The 23,495-nt window shown below is 45.3% G+C and overlaps 1 protein-coding gene and 3 non-coding genes across 8 annotated transcripts in view; 2 read left to right on the top strand and 2 right to left on the bottom strand.

Annotated features, from left to right (window-relative positions):
• LOC119957741 (late histone H2B.L4-like) overlaps positions 1 to 823 on the top strand; it is a 40,339-nt gene extending 39,516 nt beyond the window's left edge. For all 5 annotated transcript variants that reach the window (XM_038785827.1, XM_038785823.1, XM_038785824.1 and 2 more), the window contains one exon: positions 36 to 823. In XM_038785827.1, the coding sequence (XP_038641755.1) occupies positions 108 to 494 (387 nt within the window). In that variant the 5' untranslated portion in view covers positions 36 to 107 and the 3' untranslated portion in view covers positions 495 to 823. The remainder of the gene's footprint in view (positions 1 to 35) is intronic.
• Positions 824 to 8,258: 7,435 nt separating this feature from the next.
• trnaw-cca lies at positions 8,259 to 8,330 on the top strand. The gene has a single exon. It is a non-coding gene; the product is annotated as a tRNA-Trp (tRNA).
• Positions 8,331 to 10,304: 1,974 nt separating this feature from the next.
• Positions 10,305 to 10,376, bottom strand: trnam-cau. The gene has a single exon. It is a non-coding gene; the product is annotated as a tRNA-Met (tRNA).
• Positions 10,377 to 20,820: 10,444 nt separating this feature from the next.
• Positions 20,821 to 20,902, bottom strand: trnas-uga. Its single transcript has one exon. It is a non-coding gene; the product is annotated as a tRNA-Ser (tRNA).
• Positions 20,903 to 23,495: the final 2,593 nt, after the last annotated feature.

Raw genomic sequence — 23,495 nt, forward strand, 5'->3', positions numbered from 1 at the left:
CAATCACAATCATTCCTTTCCCCATTCCTCATTAGCATAGATGTGAGGCTCTGTCTATTTAATCAGCGCTCGGAAGGGGTTTGCTTTATTTCTGGGTGAAACTGAAGATGGCTGACGAGAAGAAACCAACATCGAAACCAGCTGCCAAGAAGGGAGCCAAGAAAGTCATTAAGAAACCGGCAGTAAAGGGCGGCAAGAAGCGGCGAAGGTCGAGGAAGGAGAGTTACTCCATCTACATCTACAAAGTGATGAAGCAGGTTCACCCCGACACCGGCATCTCCTCCAAGGCCATGAGCATCATGAACTCGTTCGTCAGCGATATTTTCGAGCGTATCGCGGGTGAGGCTTCCCGCCTGGCCCATTACAACAAGCGCCACACCATCAGCTCCCGGGAGATCCAGACCGCCGTGCGCCTGCTGCTGCCCGGGGAACTGGCCAAGCACGCCGTGTCGGAAGGGACAAAGGCGGTCACCAAGTACACCAGCTCCAAGTAAAACTGCACAATGGACTGAAAACCACCCCAAACACAACGGCTCTTTTAAGAGCCACCCACAATCTCTGTGAAAAAGCTGCACCATCTTTTCCCGCATTGACTTCATGAGAAATCTCTTTGTGGAGGAGAGAGATTTGTCCCGTTCCAGAATGTTGTGAATGTGGCTTCATACCCGCCCGTCACAGACAGTTTCACACAGAAGAGACACTCAAACTGAATTGAGAGCGGATTTTAAACCCAGTCTGGTATTTGTGACGGACAATGAGGAGAAACACAATTTCAGGAGGGAATTATTTAAATTTAATGATAAATATATTCAGAGTTTAACAACAGGTGAGTTAAATTGATGAGAAATTATTATTTTGTTTCTCTCGGGTGACCTGGTTTCCCGCTCCCGGAACAGAGTAAAGGCGGGAATGAAGAGGTTATTTTCGGGCTGATGTGTTTATTCCGCAGTTTCCCAGGGGACGGAATCAGCGAGATTTGAGCACACACAGGACCTGTGTCCATTGCAGCGCTTTAAGATCTGCCTCTCCCCGGCCCTCCCTATTCTCCGGACACAAAGCTGCCTGTTCCACCGGCGGGATAGAGTCGGGGATTCTCTCCACACTTCCCAGTGTAACATTCCCGGCCGCTTTCAGGAGAGAGGCTCAGAAATCAGCCCTTTCTCTCTGTCCCTGTGTAGCCTGTGTGAAGGAGTTGGTTGGTAATCTCTATGTTTCTGCTTTTGCAGAGAGCTGAGATTTGCTCCGTTTTAAATTGCTGAACGGGGTCTTATTACCGCCGGTTACAGATAAGAGACTGACAAATTCAAACTGTTCCTAAAATAGAGCCAGGATTCTGGGAGGGAAAATCCAATAAACAGATCACAAAGTGTGAGATTCAAATAGTTTCCTGAACATTGAGCCGTTCCGTTATTTGGGATTTTCTTTAACCGAAATTGGCGGGAGTTTCGAATTTGAAAATGTCAGCCAATCAAAACCTCCAGATTCTTCTCCCTAACCTGTGATTGGTTAATTGTTGACTGCCCTTAAGTTTTTAAATATAATTTGTTTCCACAGACAAATACCAGAATATTCTGAACATGAATAAATGTAACGTCTGCTCCACACAAGTTACAGGGAAGAGTGTCGCCAGCTCCTCACACACAGTCCGGACATTGTCACTGACAGAGCACAGAGACACAGACAGGCCATCAGTTCCACAGTCTCAGGCAGCAGAAATAGTTCCAGAGACACATTTTCAACCCATCAATCAAACAACAGGAGAGACAGACGCTGTGTCCATGTCAGCCTAACTCAGTACCACTGACAGGAGGCCCCATAAATCCCAGTGCAAATTCTCACCCACTCTCATCCTCACTGTATCAGTTCCACAATGGAGCAGGCTTAGTGAAATAATCAATATCAGAGAAAACTGGTTTCCGGTTAAGAATTACACAATTAACCTTAATAATGTACTCTGAGATTCGAGTTAAATACGAGTCACATCACTCACATCAGGGATGGCTGTACTAATCCCCAGAGTGTGTCCTCACAAATACATTAGATGCAAATCCAAATATCAGCTGCATTCTCAGATTGAGATATGCTGAATGTGACAAAGATACAAATTCTGATTCTCATTTAAAACTCACCTAATTTATGAAAATAAAAGATACAATATAATTTCGATGACTAAGAACTGAGCTGTAACTTGCAAACTATTGCAAAATCCTCACTCACTCAGTTCCAGATGGAAGACACTGCCGCAATTCCAGACTGTGGTCCATTTTACATTCATGTCAGAATTCTGACTCAGAATCAGTCTGAGTGTCACAGATCAAATCAATGTGAGCATCTTGAGTTAAACTTCCAGAGCAATCCAGTATCAGATTGTAGGTTACATTATCTTTCACAATTGTGTTTGATATTAAATGCCGGTCCAAAGCTATCACACATTGTTTGCTTAAAACCTCCCACAGCAATGGTCTCTTTCTGTGCTGGAAATTTACGTGAAATGAATGCAAACTTATAAACTGTCCCTGAGATTGAAAGGTCACATCCTGAATCGCATCCTCACATTGAGCCACAGAGCCTGACAAGTACAGGATAATCCTCAAACAGTTGTTGAGAGTAAGATCCATCCTCACACTAGAAATGGTTAAAAGACTCTCAGAGTGGAAACAATAATGATATGCAAATGAAATGAAAATCGCTTATTGTCACGAGTCGGCTTCAATGAAGTTACTGTGACAAGCACCTAGTCGCCACATTCCGGCGCCTGTTTGGGGAGGCTGGTATGGGAACCGTGCTGCTGGCCTGCCTTGGTCTGCTTTAAATGGCCAGCGATTTAGCCCAGTGTGCTAAACCAGCTCCTAAATGGAAAGATTGGAAGACTGATGGAAGACTGCTCGAACACACACAGGTATACACACACACAGATATACACACGTATACACTCAGATACACACACAGTATACAGGCCCTCACACATTATATTCACAGAGTTACACACACACGTACACTTAAACATACACACAGGTATACACACAGGTATATATATACACGTGTACACACAGTATACAGAGTCACACACATTTAGAACACAGAACAGTACAGCACAGAACAGGCCCTTCGGCCCTCGATGTTGTGCCGAGCAATGATCACCCTACTCAACCCCACGTATCCACCCCATACCCGTAACCCAACAACCCCCCCCCCCCTCCCTTAGCCTTACTTTTTAAGGACAGTACGGGCAATTTAGCATGGCCAATCCACCTAACCCGCACATCTTTGGACATTATACGCACACAGTTGTACACACCCGCACACACAGGTATATACACAGGCCTATAAACATTCACTCACATTCTCAAATACACACACATATATAGAAACACATATGCGCACACACACAGATATACACAGAGACATTTACATTGCATCAGAGAAATAATTTATCCAGCTACAGTGAAGTAACAGCGATATATTTCCAAAACAGTGTGTTGAGTGGCTGGAGGAGAGCCTACAGGTCGTGGTGTCGCTCTGTGTCAGCCGCCCTTGTCCCTCTCCAGATGGTGGTGGATGTGGGTTTGGAAGGTGTTGCCAAAGGAGCCTTGGTGACTTCCTGCTGTGAATCCTGTAGCTGGTATACACGCTGCCAATCTGCATCAGTGGTGGAGCGAGTGAGTGTTTACAGATGGGATGCCGATCAAGCGGGATGCCTTGTCCTAGATGGTGTCAAACTTATTGTTGTTGAAATTGCAAATATTAAAGGAAATGAAAATTATTCCATTACATTTCTGATTTATGCTGTGTCGACAGGGTTTGGGGAGCCAGGGAGTGAGTGACTCCCCACAGGAGTCTGAGTCTTTGACCTTGCAGCTACAGTATTTATATGAAAATGACTTATTGTCACAAGTAGGCTTCAAATGAAGTTACTGTGAAAAGCCCTTAGTCGCCATATTCCAGCGCCTGTTCGGGGAGGCTGTCACAGGAATCGAACCGCAATGCTGGCTTGTCTTGCTGTCAAAGCCAGCGATTAGCCCTGTGAGCTAAACAGCCCCTACCAGTTCAGTTGGTTCATGACAGTTCAGTTCCTGGCCAATGCCAATCAGTAAGATGTTGGTAGTAGGGTTTCAGTGATGGTAATTCCGGTGAATGTCAAGGGGTGATCGTTATATTCTCACTTATTATGAAAGATGAAAATATGAAAATCGGTTATTGTCGCAAGTATTGTCGCAAAATAAGTTACTGTGAAAAGCCCCTAGTCGCCACATTCCGGCGCCTGTTCGAGAGGCTGGTACGGGAGTGATCTTTTCCTGGAAATTATCAGCACAAACCTGGATAGTGTCCAGGATTGCTGCATTTGGATATGGACTGTTTCATTAACAGAGGAGTTGTGAATGGTGCTGAACATTGTGCAATCACGGAAAGCCTGAGATTGTGGGTGTTTGCAATATTTACAGCGTGTGTCCCTGTGTGAGTAAATGCCATTTCAGACATTGATTGCACATATTAAGTGTTTGCTGGAAGGGGGAAGCTGAGTTTTTAAAAAAAGCCGCGTCCTGTAAAGAAATGTCAGATCAGACAGACTTGTGGCGAGCAGCTGAATATTTATTTTTACTTTAACGGAAAGTGTTTCGTTTTACTGTACCGGATATTAAGAAAAGTAACTAGCAGAGAATGGTTTCGATCCATCGACCCAGCACGCTTCCGCTGCGCCACTCTGCTCCTTGTTATTATTGTGTTGTAGCGACACAATTCTTCACTTCCGCAGCGTTGTTCATCAGGAGCACATGTGCTCGACAGCGCACCCTGGCTGCACAATTCCACTGTGTCACTCACCAACAATGGAACACACACAGCAGCAGGACACTGTCAGCTTACACAGGGTAACACACACGCAAAGGAGAATCGACTGACTGATCATATATAGAAAGTGTTCCTTCCTAAAATCTACCCTGTTTCCTCTTGTGTAACTGTGTTCTCTGCATCTTCGCTCTGTTATTGAAAGGTTTTCCCTGAGGTTGATTAAACTGCTTTCCGATATTTAAGTATATTCTCTCGCGCTGAAGTGTGATTTCTACCGTGGAACCGAGATCTCTGCTGTGTAACTGCTCTCTGCTGTGGAATATGATCTCTGCTGTGAACTGGGCACTCCGCTGGGAAACTGCGATCTCTCCTGTGGAAATGTGCTCTCTGCTGTGGGACTGTGTTCTCTGCTGTCAAACTGTGCTCTCTGCTGAGGAAATGTGGACCAGATGTGATGCAGCTGAGGATGATGAGTGATGTATGGTGGACATTGTGAACTTACTGGCCAGAAACTTCCGAACCCTATTTTTGTTTTTAATGGACAGCTACGATCCACGTGTTTATTCTGAGACACAACAATGAATAAAAGTGAATCAGTGCTCAGCAGTTCGAACATCCCACACCTCCGGGTTGTTCTTATTGAGAACCCCGTCCTCAATTGAAATTTTTGATCTAAGAATTGGACCACCGCCGCCTGTGAATACGGCAGCAATACCTCCAAGATCTGATCTGTAACAGAATCACAGAATAATGCAATGTCCCCTCGTGACTGACCCTTCTCGTGAGGGAAACAGGTGATCCATATCCGCCCTGTCTATACCTATCATAATCTTGTGCAGCTCGATCAGATCACACCTCAGTCATCTCTGTTCCTGGGAGAGAAGAAAAACGAACCTCTCTCCATATCTTAAAAGCAAGCAAGCAACAGCCTGCTGATTCACGTCCGCACCCCATTCAGTGCAGTAACATATTTAATATGACGTGTTGGCCAGAATTTCACACGGTACTCCAGCTGTGGCCTCACCAACATTCTATACAACTCCAACATGACCTGTCTGCTTTTGTAATCCATGCCCCGATTGATAAAGACAAATTGATCAGATGCTTTTTCCAGCACCCTATTAACCTGCCCTTCTGCCTGCAGAGATCTATGGACAAACACTCCAAGGTCACTTTGTTCCTCAGGACTTCCCAGTGTCAGGCCATTCACATTAATCCTATAATAATATAACATTCCTTATTGTCACAAATAGGCTTATATTAACACCGGAATGAAGTTACTGCGAAAATGCCCTAACAAATGGATCACATCTCATTTTCAGCGTTAAATTCCATCAGCCACTTTTCTGCCCATTTGACCATCCCGTCTACATCTTCCTGCAACTCAAGACCCTCAACCTCACTGTAAGCTTGAAACTCAGTGAAAGGATTTCACCACCTCTCGGAATCTGATCACCGCCTCAATCCTAACATTCAGCTTGGGTGGGCAGACAAGACAACTTCCTTCCCGCAGCCCCCCAGCACAGACTGGATAATATCCCAAACTCCTATCCTGCTATTGACACATTGCTCCCCCACCTTGTTCTCTTCACAAAACTCCAGGAATGTTCGACCAAATCTTCAGACCTTTGATTCTCTCTTCAAACGACATCTTGTCTCTGATTACGTCCATCCTGGGAAGAGGGGCTTGACATTACGAGTTTCTCTGCAGACATCCGGTTGCTGTTGATTGACCAAAAGATGCCTCAAACCTGAAAGTGTTTCAGGCCTGTGAGCATGTCTCCATTAGACAGTGCATTCAGTACCTGCAGAGTAGACAACAATGGAGAGAAGTGTGAGCAATTTCAGCGTCACAATTCTCTGGACATAGAGGATTCAAAATAAAACTTATTGAAAATACTGAACAGATCCTCTGAGAGCAGGACTTAAGTCAAAGGGGAAAATCCAATGGATTTCTAGTGGAAAGATTTAACAACTGGATGATGGCAGCTGAAATTTGTCCTTGCGTTAAAATCGCTGTAGATATTGTACTGAATTGAAACCTGCAAAAGGCATACTTTTCGACTAGAAATCCAACACATTTCCCTCTGTTATGGAAGTTGTCAATCGCACAGATGGTCAAACGGAATAAGGCTCGGCTGGGAATTTAATCCATATTTTTCTTTAGGGAACAGACACTTCAACGGTCTAAGATACAGAGTGTGAGGATGTTCAGCTAATCACAAGGGAATGCTGGAAATACTTTACTGATCTGTAGTATCTGTGAAAAGAGAAATAGTTAACATTTCACATCCTGACCTTTCATTGCAATGACCTGTTTCTCTCTCCACAGAAGCTGCCGGATCAGCTGAATATTTCCAGCATTTTCTGTCTTTGTTTCAGATTTGCAGCATCCGCAGTATATTGTTTTTTGGGCCAAAGGACAATGAGTTGCCTTTCCTGCCCTCAGGGTTATTGCAGGTCTCTCTGGCTGTGGCTGTCGCTGATTCGGCAATTTACAATCTATCATTAATTGTCCGTGAGAATGGGCGGTGGGGTGATTCTGGAACCGCTGCAAGTCCATCTGGTGTATGTACACACACAGTGCTGTTAGGGAGGGTTCCAGGTTTGGATGGTGCCTCGCGGAGGAAAAGTCAATGTCAGGAGTGGGATTCGAACCCTGACGTCCATAGGAGACTGCGACCTGAACTCGGCCACCCTGACGTATTCGAAAGGTTAGGTGCGATTGGGCCGAATCGGGTACCGACTCGATGGGCCGAATGGCCTCCTTCTGCACTGGAGGCATTCTATGATTGCTTAAACAGGGTGAAAATGGCAGCATCAGGGCACAAGGACAAGTTAAGGTCGCAGACCCGACTAAGTGTCCTATGTAATGACACATAGAACATGAGAAATAATTAGATAAATACATTTATTGTGGACTGGTGCCATCTGCTGGCGGAATGGGAGCGGTGCGACACAGACACTTTCATTCAGAAGCGTTTTAAATTGGAGTGAAATAACGGAAACAACTTCTAAGCAGTTGACCCGGGTTCGATTCCCGGCCATCGCAATAACAAATTAGAAACTTTTCCGCCCCTTCGTTAGTTTCAAACCGAGGAAGAGAAACAGTTTCTCACTCAGAATTTCTGCCCAATTAGGGAGGGGAGTGAAATAAGTAACTTTCTCATCATTTTTAACGTGGTTTCAATATGGACAGTGTTCCACTATTCACCCACAAGCCGTCAAACAACAGCTAAAAGTCACAGCTTTTTCACCAGCCTCATAATGTGGACGAAAAACACAACAGACACGTTACAGACGAGGATGGGATTTGAAGCCACGTGTACAGAGCACAATGGATTATTGTGCATCACCTTTACTGCATGGGCCTTAAAATCCCTCAATCTAACGACTTTGCGTTTCTTTCGCACAGTTGGGTGTAAATAAAACATGAATCTATGAGGAGAAACTGTAACTCCTCAGCAGTTGGTCTTGTGGCGCAACGGTAGCGCGTCTGACTCCAGATCAGAAGGTTGCGTGTTCAAACCACGTCAGGCTCACTGAGTTTCAGGAATTTCTCTCTCTGTGGCGATGTTCTGGAAATGACTCCGTTCAAAACCGCAATGCTGGTAATTTTTCCCCGGCTATATCAGATTTACCCGCTCAGTTTATATTTTTCAGCAGTTTCATTAATTATCAGGGGATTCGGCTAGTTCAGTCGGTAGAGCATCGGACTCCACATCCCAAGGTCGAGGGTTCGAGCCGCACGTTGGGCGTTTCCATATTATTATCTGAGAATATTGAACCAACTGTTTGGGCAGCATGGTAACACAGTGGTTAGCACAGTTCCTTCACGGCCCCAGGTTCGATTCCCGCCTTGCTGCCCATGGGTGAGACCAGAACTACTGGTCAGTTAAAAACAAGGATGTTGCCCTTTTCGGACGGAGATGAGGAAATTTCTCACTGTCAGAGAGTTGTGCGTCTTTGAAACTCTGCCTCAGAAGGCGGCAGAAGCGGGACATTGATTATTTTTAAGGCGGAGATGGGGAAATTCTTGTTCAGCAAATAAATCAAAGGTTTATCGGGCTTACATACAACCATTCCATTCAGCCAGTTACCTGGGTGCACAAGCACTGGGTGAGGTTTTTTTATTTGATATATCAGTTCCACACCATGGTGAAACGGTCTTAAAATATCGCTTTCATTTCTTCACGTGTTCTGCGCTGAAATATTCGCTGTAATACCTTCACTGGAGCTCCACCTTCCTCCCGATTTCAGTCAATGACACCATCCGGGCTCCTCCGGATATTTGAACCCGGGACCTCTCACATTTTATCACAGCTGAGAATCAATGTCAATGTCAGGAGAGGGATTCGAACCCTCGCCTCCAGAGGATACTGCGACCTGATGTACCCAAACGGATCGGAGGGGATTGCGCCGAGTTAGGGTGCGCTTTCCGAGGGTCAGTGCAGACTGGATGGGCCGAATGGTCTCCTTCTGCACTGGAGGGATTCTATAATTACTTAAACAGGGTGTAAACGGCAGCATCGGGACACAAGGACAAGGTGAGGTCTCAGGCCAGAGCAAGAGTCCTATGTAATGACACACAGAACATCAGAAATAAATACATTTATTGTGGACTGTTGTCATCTCCTGGCTGAACCGGAGCCGTCCGACACGGACACTTTCATTAGAACATAGAACAGTACAGCACAGAACAGGCCCTTCGGCCCTTGATGATCACCCTACTCAAACCCACGTATCCACCCGATACCCTATACCCGTAACCCAACAACCCCCCCCCACGAAACGATTTATCAAACTAATGCAAAGCATCAAAAGGACGTAACATTTGACAGTAAGTGATGGGGGAATCCTTGTGAGCATCGCTGCCTTCCAAGCAGTTGATGCGGCTTTGATTCCCGGCCATCGTAATAATAATTTGATCGGAAGCGTTTGCGTGATTCCGTGGGTTTCGAACTGAGGAAGAAAGCCTGGAGAAAGTGAGGTGGCTGGAGGCAGGAATCTTCCCTTGTTGTAAATAGTCTGGTTGGATTGTTCACATCCGTCCGAGAGGGGAAACTGTGATCTCGGTTTCTATTGTGGTTTATTATTGGATATTGTTATATATCCTTATTACCCCTCTGGGGGGTATTCCTGGAAGTTATTACATAAACATTTCCCCTTCTGGCTGTTAAATAATTTGAAAACACTGAAAAACTTCTTTACCAAATGCCATGACTGTGTTAATAAAACATAACTCACTCCAGTCAGTGGAGATGTGATATTGGCATCAATAATACTCACACACCACAGCAGATGTTGTCTGTTTCCCTCAGAGAGGCAATTGAAGAGTTTCCCTATTTTGCTACTTTGAGCTTCACAATGTTGTAATGCTGTCTGCTTCATTCCTGTGACAAATGTCCGGATCACACTGGAAGCAAGACTTTGATAGTAATTTACTGAAAGGAAAAGGCGGATGTGCTGCAGGGTGATAGCGACATGTTTACTTTTGGTGTGAGTGAGAATATAAATAGCAGAGGATGGTTTCGATCCATCGACCTCTGGGTTATGGGCCCAGCACGCTTCCGCTGCGCCACTCTGCTCCTTAAAGCCACTGTATTCACAATTACTGCTCTGCGGTAGCCAGATAACTATTCACCTCCTCCATTGTTTTCTTAAACGAGAACCCACGTGTTGTGAAGCTCACCTTTGCTGGGGAATAACAGGAAACATCAGCACGGCTGGAACAGCCAGAGAAAGACACACAGGGAAGCAGGAAGAGGATATCAGGGCACACACACAATGACACACACAAAAGGTGCCGAGCAAACCAACAAGATTCTGAGATGGACAAACTGGTTATTTCGGAAAAAGGGATTGTCTGTTGAACAAAGATAGGCAATTAAATGACTTTCCTGCTGTGCAACTGTGGTCTCTGCTGTGTCACTGCTCTCTCTGCTGTGTAACTGTTCTCTCTGTTGTGGAAATATAATCCGTCTGAAGCAGAACCTTTCTCCGCCATTCAGGGACGGCTCAAGGTACCGGCAACTCGGGCAGTCGCCCGAGGCGCCATGTGCGAGGGGCGCCATCAAGGAGTGCGGGTCCCGTGCATGCGCAGTTGGGCCGGTGCCAACAAGCGCATGCGCGGTGGCTGCCGTCCCTCAGGCCTCAGGTTATTCATTAATAATGTAGTGGATACAAAACATTATAAAACAAGCCTGGAATCACTCCAGGAAGTGCTTGCATTCCCGCGATGAACGGTGCCCCGGTGTTTGTGTGAGGAGCGGTTGAATCGGCCTTAAAAATGACCATTGGATTTGGAGAGAAGCCTTGAGAGACTCGAAATTCCCGGCTCCCCAAACGCACAATTCCACTGATTGAATTGTTTGCGGAATAAAATCAGTTACATTGGAAATACCCTAGAAGTTCATTTTTGCTTCACATGGAACAGCTCCGAACTTCCCAGTCTCGATCCAAATTAAAGCAATTCAATCAGAGAAACTGACAGCACAGAGTCCTGCCGCGGTTGTTTTAGACAGAAATCCGGTGGAACTTGCTGACAGCCGCGATTCCCTCCTCAGCTCAAAGTTCCACCTTTCCATCCAAACATTGCAGGGCTTTTATTGGAATACAATTTCTTGTAACATTGTTCATTCAAGCAGCTTTCATCCTAGTATTTTGTTTAGCCCCTGATGAATCCACAGCATCTGTTTGACTTGGATAAAGTGTAGAATAAAATATTATGTATCAATCGGTTCAATAAAATTCTGCGGAGGAAATTCTAATATAGTCAGGAAGACAGGCAGCCATAGAGCCATAGATATTTGCAGCATGGAAACAGCCCTTCGGCCCAGCTTGTTAATGCCGCCCAGTTTCTATCACTAAGCTAGTCCCACTTTCCTGCATTTGGCCCATATCCATCTATACCCACCCTCACCATGTAACATTCTCACTGATTTTTAAAAGACAAAATGATCCCCGCCCCTCCCACTGCCTCTGGCAGCCCGTTCCAGATGCTCCTCATTACCTTATTTATGCTCCTCATTATTTCATAGATCTCTATGACATGACCCGAAACCTCCTACGCTCCAGGAAAAAAAGTCCCAGCCGATCCAGCCTCCACTTTTCACTCAGACCATCAAGTCCTGGTAGCATCGTTGTAAATCACTTCTGCACTCTTTCTAGTTTAACAATATCCTTCCGGAAATAGGCTGACCAGAACTGAACACAATATTTCATGTGTGGTCTTACCAATGTCTTGAACCACTTGAACAAGACATCCTAACTCTTGTATTCAAAATTGTGACCTTAAAACCGAGCATGCTGAATGCCTTCTTCACCACCCTGTCCACCTGTGACACCACCTTCAAGGAGCTGTGAGCCTGTACCCCTAGATCTGTTTGTTCTGTAATTCTCCCCAACACCCTACCATTAACTGAGTAGGTCAATCCTTGATTTGATCGACCAAAATGCATCACCTCCCATTTATCCAAATTAAACTCCATCTGCCAGTCATCGGCCCACTGCCCTAAGATGTTTAATAATCAGCTGAATCAATTGTTTTTTGTTCAGAGGGATGAAAGATTATGTCACTGGATTGGGAATCCAGAGGCCCGAAATAATCTTTGGGACAGGGAATAAATCCTACCATTCAGCTTCCCCACCCTCTGACATCAGCTCAGTAATATAAGCTGCTCCACTTCTTAAAGGTACATTGCTTAAACATTCTCTTCTGAAAGGTACTCCCACATGACACGTCTTACAGCGTAATTAGATCATCTGATTACCTTGTTTTCACGGCTGAGCGGCCGTTTCTGGAAAGACAAAATCTGCCAGCAATGCCCCAGATGAAGCTGGCGGCTGTTTTGGAGCTTCTGAAGACGCATGTTTTCATGGTGCCAAACTCATGCCTAAAGCTGGTGTCGTGATTTAAATCGATTATCAGACAGAGGATTAGTAATATCAGTATAGAGATTTGTGCAAGACAATTTACTCCTCAGGACAGTTGAACTCGGAATCTAAACTCCATCCTAGTTCCGGATACACTACACCAATCATCAGGTCGCCCTCAATAAGTGGCCCAACGCGGAGACGCAGGAAATGGATCAACAACGGGGATGGATTCAGACCCGCAGATGCAAAGCACAATGGATTAGCAGCGCATCACCTTCACCTCTCGGCCAACTCGCCATGTAACCTGACTTCACCAAACCAGCTCATGGACTTTTAACATCCGGAATAACTAACGGAAGAAGGTTGTCCTTATACATTGGTCCAGATGTGCAGCCAGATGTAAAATGTTGGAAATATAGTTTCTGTCAGCAGATTACATTTCCATCATATCAGCTGAAGGATTGCTGTGAATGGACTGATGGGAAACACTTCAACACCATGTCCAACATGTTTCTACACATTGTAAACAAAACATTGCGGAAAGACTGAAAGATCCAAACAATTGACCGCATCATGATGGACATCACTCAGACGCCTTCAACATCCCGTCAATATCGGAGTGATGACGATTCAAATTTGTTATCCAAAGAATCCCTGCCGAAATTCGGCCTCTTGAGTCTGCACCGAACTTCATAAAGCGCACACGCCCTGGGCCCACTCCACCGCTTCTCCCCGTAACCCCGCACTTGCTCATGACGAAGCCACCTAACCAACATTAGACTGTGGGAGGAGACAAGATCACCCAGAAAAAAAAACCCACGCAGACACGGGGACAACGTGCAAACTCCACACTGATAGTCACGGAAGCTGGAATCCAACTATTATGAAAGGCCAACTGATAGGATGAATTGTTCAACCTCCGCATGAGTTTGGTGAGTGGGAAAATCAATGACAGATGAATGTATAATTTATAAAACTTTGAGGTTATACACTTTGGGAGCAAAACCAGGAAGGCAGATTATCATCTGAATGTCCATTAATAGGAGAGGCGAATGTGCAACGAGGCCTGGCGATCCTCGTACACCTGTCGCTGAGGGTGAGCTTGAAGATGCAGCTGGTGGGAAAGGAGGCCAACAGTATGATTGCCTTCATCGCGGGAGGATTTCAGTGCAGGAGCAGAATGTCTTGGTGCAATTACACAGGGCCTTGGCGAGACCACGGCAGGAATATCGTGTGTACATTTGGTCTCCTTCTCTGAGAAAGGGTGTTCTTGCTGCAGAGGGAGAGCAGAGAAGGTACAGCAGAGGGATTCCTGGAATGAATGATTTGACGTATGAGGATAGATTGTGCGGTTGCGATCGCTTTCCCTGGCGTTCAGAAGGATTAGGGGGATCTCATGGAAAGCTATCGAATTCCAAAAGGACAGAAGAGTAGATGCAGGAAGAATGTCCCTGATGGTGGGGTGCTCAGAACTAGGGGTCACAGTCTGAGGATATGGGGTAGACCTTGTTGAACGGAGAAGTGTATAAATTTCTTCACCCAGACAGTGGTCAGCCTCTGGAATTTGCTCCCACAGGAAGTGGTTGAGGCAAAACCCTTGTATGTTTACAGGAAACGGTTCGATAAAGCACGTGGGGCGAAGGGGATCAGACGATATGGGAGGGTGAGGGTGGGGGATCAGCCTATTGAGTTGGATGATCAGACATGATCATAATGAATGACAGAGCAGGTTTAGGGCCGAATAGCCTCCTCCTGCTCCTATTGTCGAAGTTTATATGTTTCTAAGAGTGGCAAATTCAAGGCAGCCGATGATCTTCACCAGAACAGACAGTAAGACGGATCATTGGTCAGAAACAGACAGTGAGAGAATACAACACAATAAACACAGGGAGCAACAATGGGAAACAACAAACCCATTCGCATCGAATGTTCAATGTCGTTTGGAATTGAAAACACCCCGAATTAAAAGGAGATTAAATTGGAATTTCCGCCATTTTAGCATCTGCGAGAGAAAGGAGAAACGGAGAGAACGATGTAGGAGGGAAGAAAAGAAAGGATGGAACTGCTCCCTTGTACTTGGGTCACTGCTGCTCCACAGTTTGTAGCATCTCACCGATTAAAATCGAAAGGAAATAAAACTATCATTCGTGTATTCAATCAGATTCGGATTCATTTTGAACTCTAAAGGCTAAAGTGTTTCTCACCCACTCAATATATTGAGATATTTGAGAATAGTTTGACCCCACAGGATAATGTTGTGTTTCTGCTCTCTAGTTATTTGTTTTTCCTGTTCCTCTTCCATTCGATGTAAATCCACAGAAAGTAAAGAAGGAAAGGAGAGAGGGAGCGAATATTCTGTTTCCTTTCATGATTCTCTTCTGATCTTCACTTTAGAACATAATCAAGGTGTAAATGTGGAAATCTGTCAGTATTAAGAGTTAATCTTCGACAGGAGGTCTTGTGGCGCACAATAGCGCGTCTGAATGCCGATCCGAAGGCTGCGCGTTAAATCACGTCAGGCTCACAGAGTTTCTATGCTTGTTCCAGGATTTTATTTCTGGATAAGTTCATTCTGTGGGGAAGTTCTGAAAATCACACAGAGATAGGGAGTGAAGTATGTTGTGAAGAGGACAGAAGCAGCTTACAGACGGATACAGAGAGGTTGAGTGAGTGACAGAAACCTGGCAGCTCCAAAGCAATGTTTAAAAAGCGCAGGGTTTCGCTTTGGCAGGTAGAGTAAAATAAACAGAGCTTTACTTCATGTCCAACGGCTGCAGAATTACCAGGGATCCCGGTTTCCTCGTGCATCAGTCACGAAAATTGAGCGTGTCAGTGCAACAAGTAATTAAGAAGGTGAGTAGAATTCTATCATTTATTACGAGAGGAATTGAAAATAAAAGTAATGGTGTTATTCTTGAGCGATGCAGTGAATTGTTGAAACCGCATCACAGGATCAGAGAATTGTCACGGAGCAGAAAGAGGTCATTTGGACAATCGTGTTTGCACCTTTTCGGCAAACAAGCATTACGAGTTAGTGCCATTCCCCTGCACTTTCCCCGCATCTCTACACATTGTATCTATTCAAGGAATCACCTCTTGAAAGCTTCAGTTGAACCTGCCTGCACCACACTTCCAGTTAGTGCATTCCAGACCCGAGACACACGTTGTGGAAGAATGCTTCTTTTTCAAACATCACACCTGCTTCCTTTGCAAATCAACTGAAATCTGTGCCCTCTCGTTCTTGCTCTTTTTACTCGGGGGAAATGTGTCTCTCTATTTATTCCGCCCAACCCCCTCATGATTTTGAACATCTCGATCAAATCTCCTCTCAGCCTTATCCTCTCCAAGGAGAACATTCCCAATATCTCTAATCTAACATTATAAATGGAACAATTCCTGTAAACATTTGAGAAAGGGTCATGTGGACTCGAAACGTTAGCTACTTTCTCTCCCTACAGATGCTGCCAGACCTGCTGAGATTTTCCAGCATTTTCTTTTTGATTCCTGTAAAACCTCTTCTGCACGCGCCCCAATGCGTTCACAGCTTTCCTATATTGTGGTTCTCGGAACTGTGGAAAATATTCCAGCTGATGTCTAACTGGTGTCTTGTACCAATTCAGCATAACCTCCTTGCTCTTGTTCTCTTTTCTAGCAATAAAGCCCAGAATAAGAGTTGCTTTATTCCCTGCTATATCCACCTGTCTTGCAACCTTCAATGACCTGGACACATATACACCCCATTCCCTCTGCTCCTTCATCCCTTAAGTATTTTACATTTCCCCACAAAAATGCATCATCTCACACGTCTCCACATTGAAAATCATCTTATATCGTTTGAAGTTCTCGACTGTTCTCGTCTCAGTTTACAAAATTTCCAGGTTTTTTACCATCCCCAAACTTTGAAACTGGTCCGTATAAACCATAATCTGGCACATTGGTATATATCAGGGAAAGCAAATGTTCCAATAGGAACCTACCAACCTTCCTCCAGTCCGAAAAGTCTCTATTGACAATTTCATTCTGTTTCTGATTATTCAACCACATTTATATCCATATTGCTGCTGTGCCTTTTATTCCAGGAGCTATAACATATCGCTGATTCTGTGCAGTTTTGGTCTCCATTTCGGGAACGATGTAAATACGTTGGAGGCGGTTCAGAGGAGATTTCCTCGATTGGTCCCAGGAATGAGCGTGATTTCTATTGAGGAAAGGTCAGGCGGACTGCACTTGTTTCCAGTGGAGATGTGAAGAGTAACAGTTGATCTGATTGACGTACATCAGATTGTGAATGGTCTTGACAAGGTGGACGTGGAAAGGATGTCTCTGCTTGTGGGTGAGAGCAGAACTACCGGGCAGTGAAAAACAAGGATGTCTCCCTTTCCGGACGGAGATGTGGAAATTTCTCACTCTCAGAGAGTTGTGCGGCTTTGGAACTCTGCCTCAGGAGGCAGCGGGACATTGATGACTTCTGTTTTTTTTTTCTTTTTTTTTTAAATTTAGATTACCCAATACGGGGAGAATGTGCAAACTCAGTGACAGTGACCCAGAGCCGGGATCGAACCTGGGGCCTCAGCGCCGTGAGGCGGTTGTGCTAACCACTAGGCCACCGTGCTGCCCTACATTGATGACTTTTAAGGCGGAGATTGAAAGATTATTGTTCAGCAAATAAATCAAATGTTTATCGGGGTTACATACAAACATTACAATCAGCCAACTATATGTATCCGCAAGAATGCGTTTGTTTGACTTGATATATGAGGATAAATTCAGACTCCAAAACCATGGTGAAAATGTCGTGTTCGTTTCTTCACATGTTCTGCACTGATATACTCTCTGGAGCTCAAATCTGCGACCAGAATAAGAGACAAGTGTTTGCCGTTGCTGAGTAATCACTGGTCAATGGTCACTCCGAACGATTCTATCATGAATCTGCCCCTCAACTGTTCTCTTTCTGAACCTGCTGAAGGCTGAGCTGACACATTGGAGGTGAGGGCGAATCCTATCTGCTGGATCTGCCTGTTTTCAGAGGTGGCTTCCGGTCATGGAAAACGGTCCACATTTTGCACGATCTCGCCATTGTATTCTGTGTGCCATTCTCTGTCAGTGTTGACAACGCAATTCAGCTCTTGGACTGAATCATATTTCAGTCAGTGGTGTGTGGAAAGTAGGATTCAGTCTGTGGAGCTCTGTCTCCCACATTCTATATCTTCAGAGTGACCATTGTACGGTCCTTGTGGAGACAAGGCCCCATCTTCACATTGAGGTTTCGCTCCATCGGGTTATTTGACATTACCACCTTCCTAAATGTGAAACACAATTCCTGCATATTTCAGTCTCTAACGCTATATGGCAGAGTCAGATTCATTCCATATTTGTAATATTCCGGTACGTCAGAGGATTGTTGCAAATCTTCTGTAACACTCCGTCTATGGTATTCGATTAAATCGCTTAGCGAGAGTCTCTGGGATTATGTGTGTCATTCACAGCAACATAGAATATACAGCGCAGAATGAGGCCATTCGGCCCACCGAGTCTGCAGGGACCCACTTAAGCCCTCACTTTCATCCTATCGCTGTAACCAAATAACCGCTCCTAACCTTTTTTGTCACTGAGGGCAATTTATCATGGCTAATTCACCTAACCTGCAGGTCTTTGGACTGTGGGAGGAAACCGGGGCACTCGGAAGAAACCCACGCAGACACGGGGAGAAGGTGCAGACTCCGCACAGACAGTGACCCAGTGGGGAATCGAACCTGGGACCCTGGTGCTGTGAAGCCACAGTGCTATCCGCTTGTGCTGCCGCGCTGCCCACTCAGTATTCTTCATTCTTTGACAATCTGTGTGAAGGCCGAACTTAATCTGTAATGATCAATCTCTGATATTGTTACTGAGTGGATAAAATCATTATGTTGTTTGACAGTCTCCGTTAAAATGTCTGCGTATCCGAATCATGACAAAACTTTCATTGGCATTGCGCACGCACGTGTGTGTTTGGGTGGGGGCTGTATCTTGGCATTTAGGGTGGTGAATAAATCTTTAACTGTCCGTCTCTGGTGTGACATGTGAATATTGGATTAATTCTCCATCTGGAGTCTCTGTTGCTGTGTGTGGCTGTGTTGTATCATTCTATGAATCTGAGCCGGATGCTTTGTCTGAATTTAAGGTTGTTTTATTTGGTGTACGAGGATTAATTCAGATTCAGATAACACGGTGAAACAATATTCAAATCTCGTGTTTATTTCTTCACGTGTGCTGCAGGGATATATTCTCTGAGATAATTTCCCTAGAGCTCAAAACTGCTCCCAATTTCAGTCACCACCGCGATTGCACAGATTTTTAAAAAGGTGCTTTGCGGGTCTCGTCCGGATTTAAACCCGCGACTTCTCGCATTTACATCAATGAAAACCCTGAGCAAGAATCATACCCCTGGACCAACGAGCCGCCAGCTCATGTTATGTCACTCGGGGAAACTTTTAATTACGTCCCAAAGCCCATCAGTTTCCCCACACAATTAGAAATCAGGAATGTGAATGAACAATGTGACATTTATCTCTCTGTTCTGGAGATGGTCAGAAGCAGTGATGTCAGTTTCACCACTCGCCAAGTCCGCCTGTGGATGCGCCTCGCCAATCACGTGGGTGATGTAGTTCTGCCAGTCAGTGGGTTCAGTTGGCACTTTAGGAGAAATTCGAAGTCATCATGACTTCATCAGTGGCCTCATGGTTAAGGTGTGAGTGACGTTAATCATGATGTGATCAAATTAGTGTCTGTTTCAGACTTTCCGCGAGGGGTTTTCATGCTGAGGAGAAACATGTTGGACATGGTCTGGGAATGTTTCATTCCGGTCCATTCCCAACATTCCTGTCCTGATGGGATGGGCCTTTCCTTCCATCGTTGCGGGATATTTTATGAATATTGATTAATTGTCATTTATTAAGAGTTGTTTTATATGTTTAGTGTAGTTTGTTTTAAAAATGTTAAATATCATCGCGATAAATTTTTAATTTCATTCCCCAAACAGCCATATTGGGTGAAACCATCAATGAGAGGCAAAGGGAGCCCCGATCATTTGTGTGGTCAGTGGTTTGTTTATGAAGCTGAGTAAATATTCGGGATCAGAGCCGCTGCGAGCGGGGTGCGAACCTGCGCGGCGATACAATAATGTGGGTTTGCCGTTTGTGTCCACACATCTGGATAGGAATGGAGCTGCTGCTGCCCGGGGAGCTGGACAAGCAAAGTCACAGATATTGAGCAACTCCACCCGCCCCAAATAGATTCCCCAAATTACTGAAGAAAGCAAGCGCTAATCATATTTTAGGGAACTATGGCAGTCTCTCTGAAAACAATATGCCAACACGTCTGAAAGAATCGATTTGCTGTAACTAGTTCAAGATGAAGCGTTTCAATATCAGCCGTAATTCCGTACCAGTTCTCAGACAGGCGCTGACTGGTTCGAAGTTTACTTCACTTTTCAATGTCCGGCTCAATAAACTCAATCACAGACCCATGATCTGCTTTCCTCCTGTTCTCAGACACATCCACTTTCTACAAGGGCGCTTCTAACTGGTTTTCAGAGTAAGAGTCAGACTGCAGTCACCTCGTTCTCTCTCGATCTCTTTATCTCAGAACCACCTCACAACCAGGAATGGAACTTCTGACAGAGCCAAGAATGGAATAGTTTGTCGATTCTTCCACTGATTCAGGACCGTTCGTCACCAGGACGTATCTGTGGGGCTGAGTTTCACTGTGTACCCAATCAGTCCCCGGAGAAGCACAAAAACTGATTGAGGGAGAGAGAAAGAAACAAAGAAACAGATGGAGAGACAAAGGAAAGAGAAATGATTTTTTTTAGTATGTTCCATTTCTGTCACGATCTTTTTACCCAGAAATACATTCAGCTGAATGAAACCAAACCACGTCTCCATTCGCTGCCGTTGCTGGTTCTCCTTCCAAACGTTGAAGGAAACGTTATTATTTATTGATTGTTGCTTTGAGTGTGAGCTGCTTATTCATCTTTATATTTCGTTTAGTTTCCAAAAAGAACGTTTAATACGTTACTGATCTCGATTAAAATTTTTACGGTTTACAGGCAACCATTCGATTCTCGAGGCAGCGGTTTGTGTGCGGAGTTGAACAAACATTTTGAATCACAGTCGCTGCGAGCAGGGTTCGAACCTGCGCGGGGAAACCCCATTGGATTTCAAGTCCAACGCCTTAACCACTCGGCCACCGCAGCTGCGCTTCACGTTAGTCATTTGATCGATACAAAACATTCTAAAACCAGCCTGGAATCACTCCATTGTGGCATTCAAGCGATCAGCGGAGCCGCGGGGATTATTTGAGGAGGGGTCGTGCAACATGACCATTGGATTTGGAGAGAAGCCTTGAGAGACTCGAAAACCTCAGCTCCCTAAACGCGCAATTCCACTGATTAAATAGTTTGTGGAACAACATCAGTGACACGGGAAATATATTACAAATTCATGTTTCTTTTCAAATGGAACGGACCACACTTCCCAGCCTGGAAGAAAATTAAAATAATGAAATCTAGAAATTGGAGCACAGAAGGAGACCTGTGCAGGCCGAATGGCCACGAGATGACGCAACTAAAATGATGACGTGTCGTGATTTCTCCCCGGATCGCGATTGAAGAACAAGCCAGGAGGAGAAGACCTTGGTCGCCAGAATTTGAGAGACCAGCATTTCTACACGGTTGCAGGAGTGGCAGTATGGAACAAGGACCCTCCTTGTATCATAGAATCATAGAATCATAGTGCAGAAGGAGGCCATTCGGCCCACCGAGTCAGCACTGACCCTCCGAATGAGCGTCCCACTTAATCTCCCCAAGAAGAGGTTTTATAATTAGTTTAGCAACAGCACGGCTATCTCAGTCGGTAGAGTGTGGGACACTTAATCTCAGGGTACTGGGTTTCAGCCCATGTTGGGCGCTTCCATGTTATTACCTGAGAATATAGAGCTGAATTAAATGTATTGATAGCAGGAACGCAAGTTAATGTTGCTGGACTGGGAAACCAGAAATCTAAACGAACCTGTCGTGACAAGATTTAATAAATCTGGAATTGAAATTTCGTCTCAGTAATGGTACAGAAAGGTTCTGCTACAGACGGATTATATTTCCACAACTGGGAACACACGCAGAGTTACGGTTCCGACAGGGAGAACAGTTACACAGCAGGGAGAATAGTTACACAGCAGAGAGCACAGTTACACAGCAGAGAGCTCAGTTACACAGCAGGGAGCACAGTTACACAGCAGGGAGCACAGTTACACAGCGGGGAGCACAGTTACACAGCAGGGAGCACAGTTACACAGCAGAGAGCTCAGTTACACAGCAGGGAGAACAGTTACACAGCAGGGAGAACAGTTACACAGCAGAGAGCACAGTTACACAGCAGGGAGAACAGTTACACAGCAGAGAGAACAGTCACACAGTAGAGAGAACAGTTAAACAGCAGAGAACAGTTAAACAGCAGAGAACAGTTACACAGCAGGGAGCACAGTTACACAGCAGAGAGCAGTTACACAGCAGAGAGCTCAGTTACACAGCAGAGAGAACAGTTACACAGCAGAGAGCACAGTTACACAGCAGGGAGCACAGTTACACAGCAGGGAGCACAGTTACACAGCAGAGAGCACAGTTACACAGCAGGGAGCACAGTTACACAGCAGGGAGCTCAGTTACACAGCAGGGAGCACAGTTACACAGCAGAGAGCTCAGTTACACAGCAGGGAGCACAGTTACACAGCAGGGAGCTCAGTTACACAGCAGGGAGCACAGTTACACAGCAGGGAGCTCAGTTACACAGCAGAGAAGTTACACAGCAGAGAGCACAGTTACACAGCAGAGAGCACAGTTAAACAGCAGAGAACAGCTACACAGCAGGGAGCACAGTTACACAGCAGAGAGCACAGTTACACAGCAGAGAGCACAGTTACACAGCAGAGAGCACAGTTACACAGCAGGGAGCTCAGTTACACAGCAGGGAGCTCAGTTACACAGCACAGACTCTCAGTTATACAGCAGGGAGAACAGTTACACAGCAGAGAGCTCAGTTACACAGCAGGGAGCTCAGTTACACAGCACAGAGTCTCAGTTATACAGCAGGGAGAACAGTTACACAGCAGGATATACATTTACAAACAGGGTCTCTCTGTGTGCAACAGAAAATACATTTTCCTAAATAATCAGTTTGTCCATCTCAGGACCTTGCTGGTTTGTTCGGCACCTTTTCTGTGTGTCATTGTGTGTGTGTGAGTCCTGGCAGTCTCTTCCTGCTTTTTTGTGTGTCTATCTGTCTGTTCCAGACGTGCTGATGTTACGTATCAATCGCACTTTTCCCAAACCGTAATCGAATATGCTCCGTATTTCAATGAGATCATGAATGATCTGATATAATATGACGTGTTATCATCTCAGCCGGTGGCACGTTGTCACAGTGGTTACCTCATAGCGTCAGCGATCTGGGTTCAATTCCAAATTTTGGTCACTGACTGTGGGGTTTGCACTTTCTCTCCAAGTCTGTGTGGGTTTCCTCCGGGTGCTCCGGTTTCGTCACACAGTCCAAATGTGTGCGGGTCAGGTGGAGTGGCCATGCTAAATTGCTCCTTCGTGTCCCGTGAGTTGGGTGGTGTTACAGAGATATGGTGGGGACATGGGGGCTCTTTCAGAGGGTCGGTGCAGTGCCGGTGGGCCGAATGGCCTCCTTTTGCACTTTAATGATTTAATGATAATCCTCAAGTCCACCTTTCCGGCTTCTTAGCCCTGGATTTATGATGAACCTTTAAAACCAATATCCCAAACGAGCCTC

The sequence above is a fragment of the Scyliorhinus canicula genome, chromosome 27 (assembly GCF_902713615.1).
Source record: "Scyliorhinus canicula chromosome 27, sScyCan1.1, whole genome shotgun sequence".
NCBI lineage: Eukaryota > Metazoa > Chordata > Chondrichthyes > Carcharhiniformes > Scyliorhinidae > Scyliorhinus > Scyliorhinus canicula.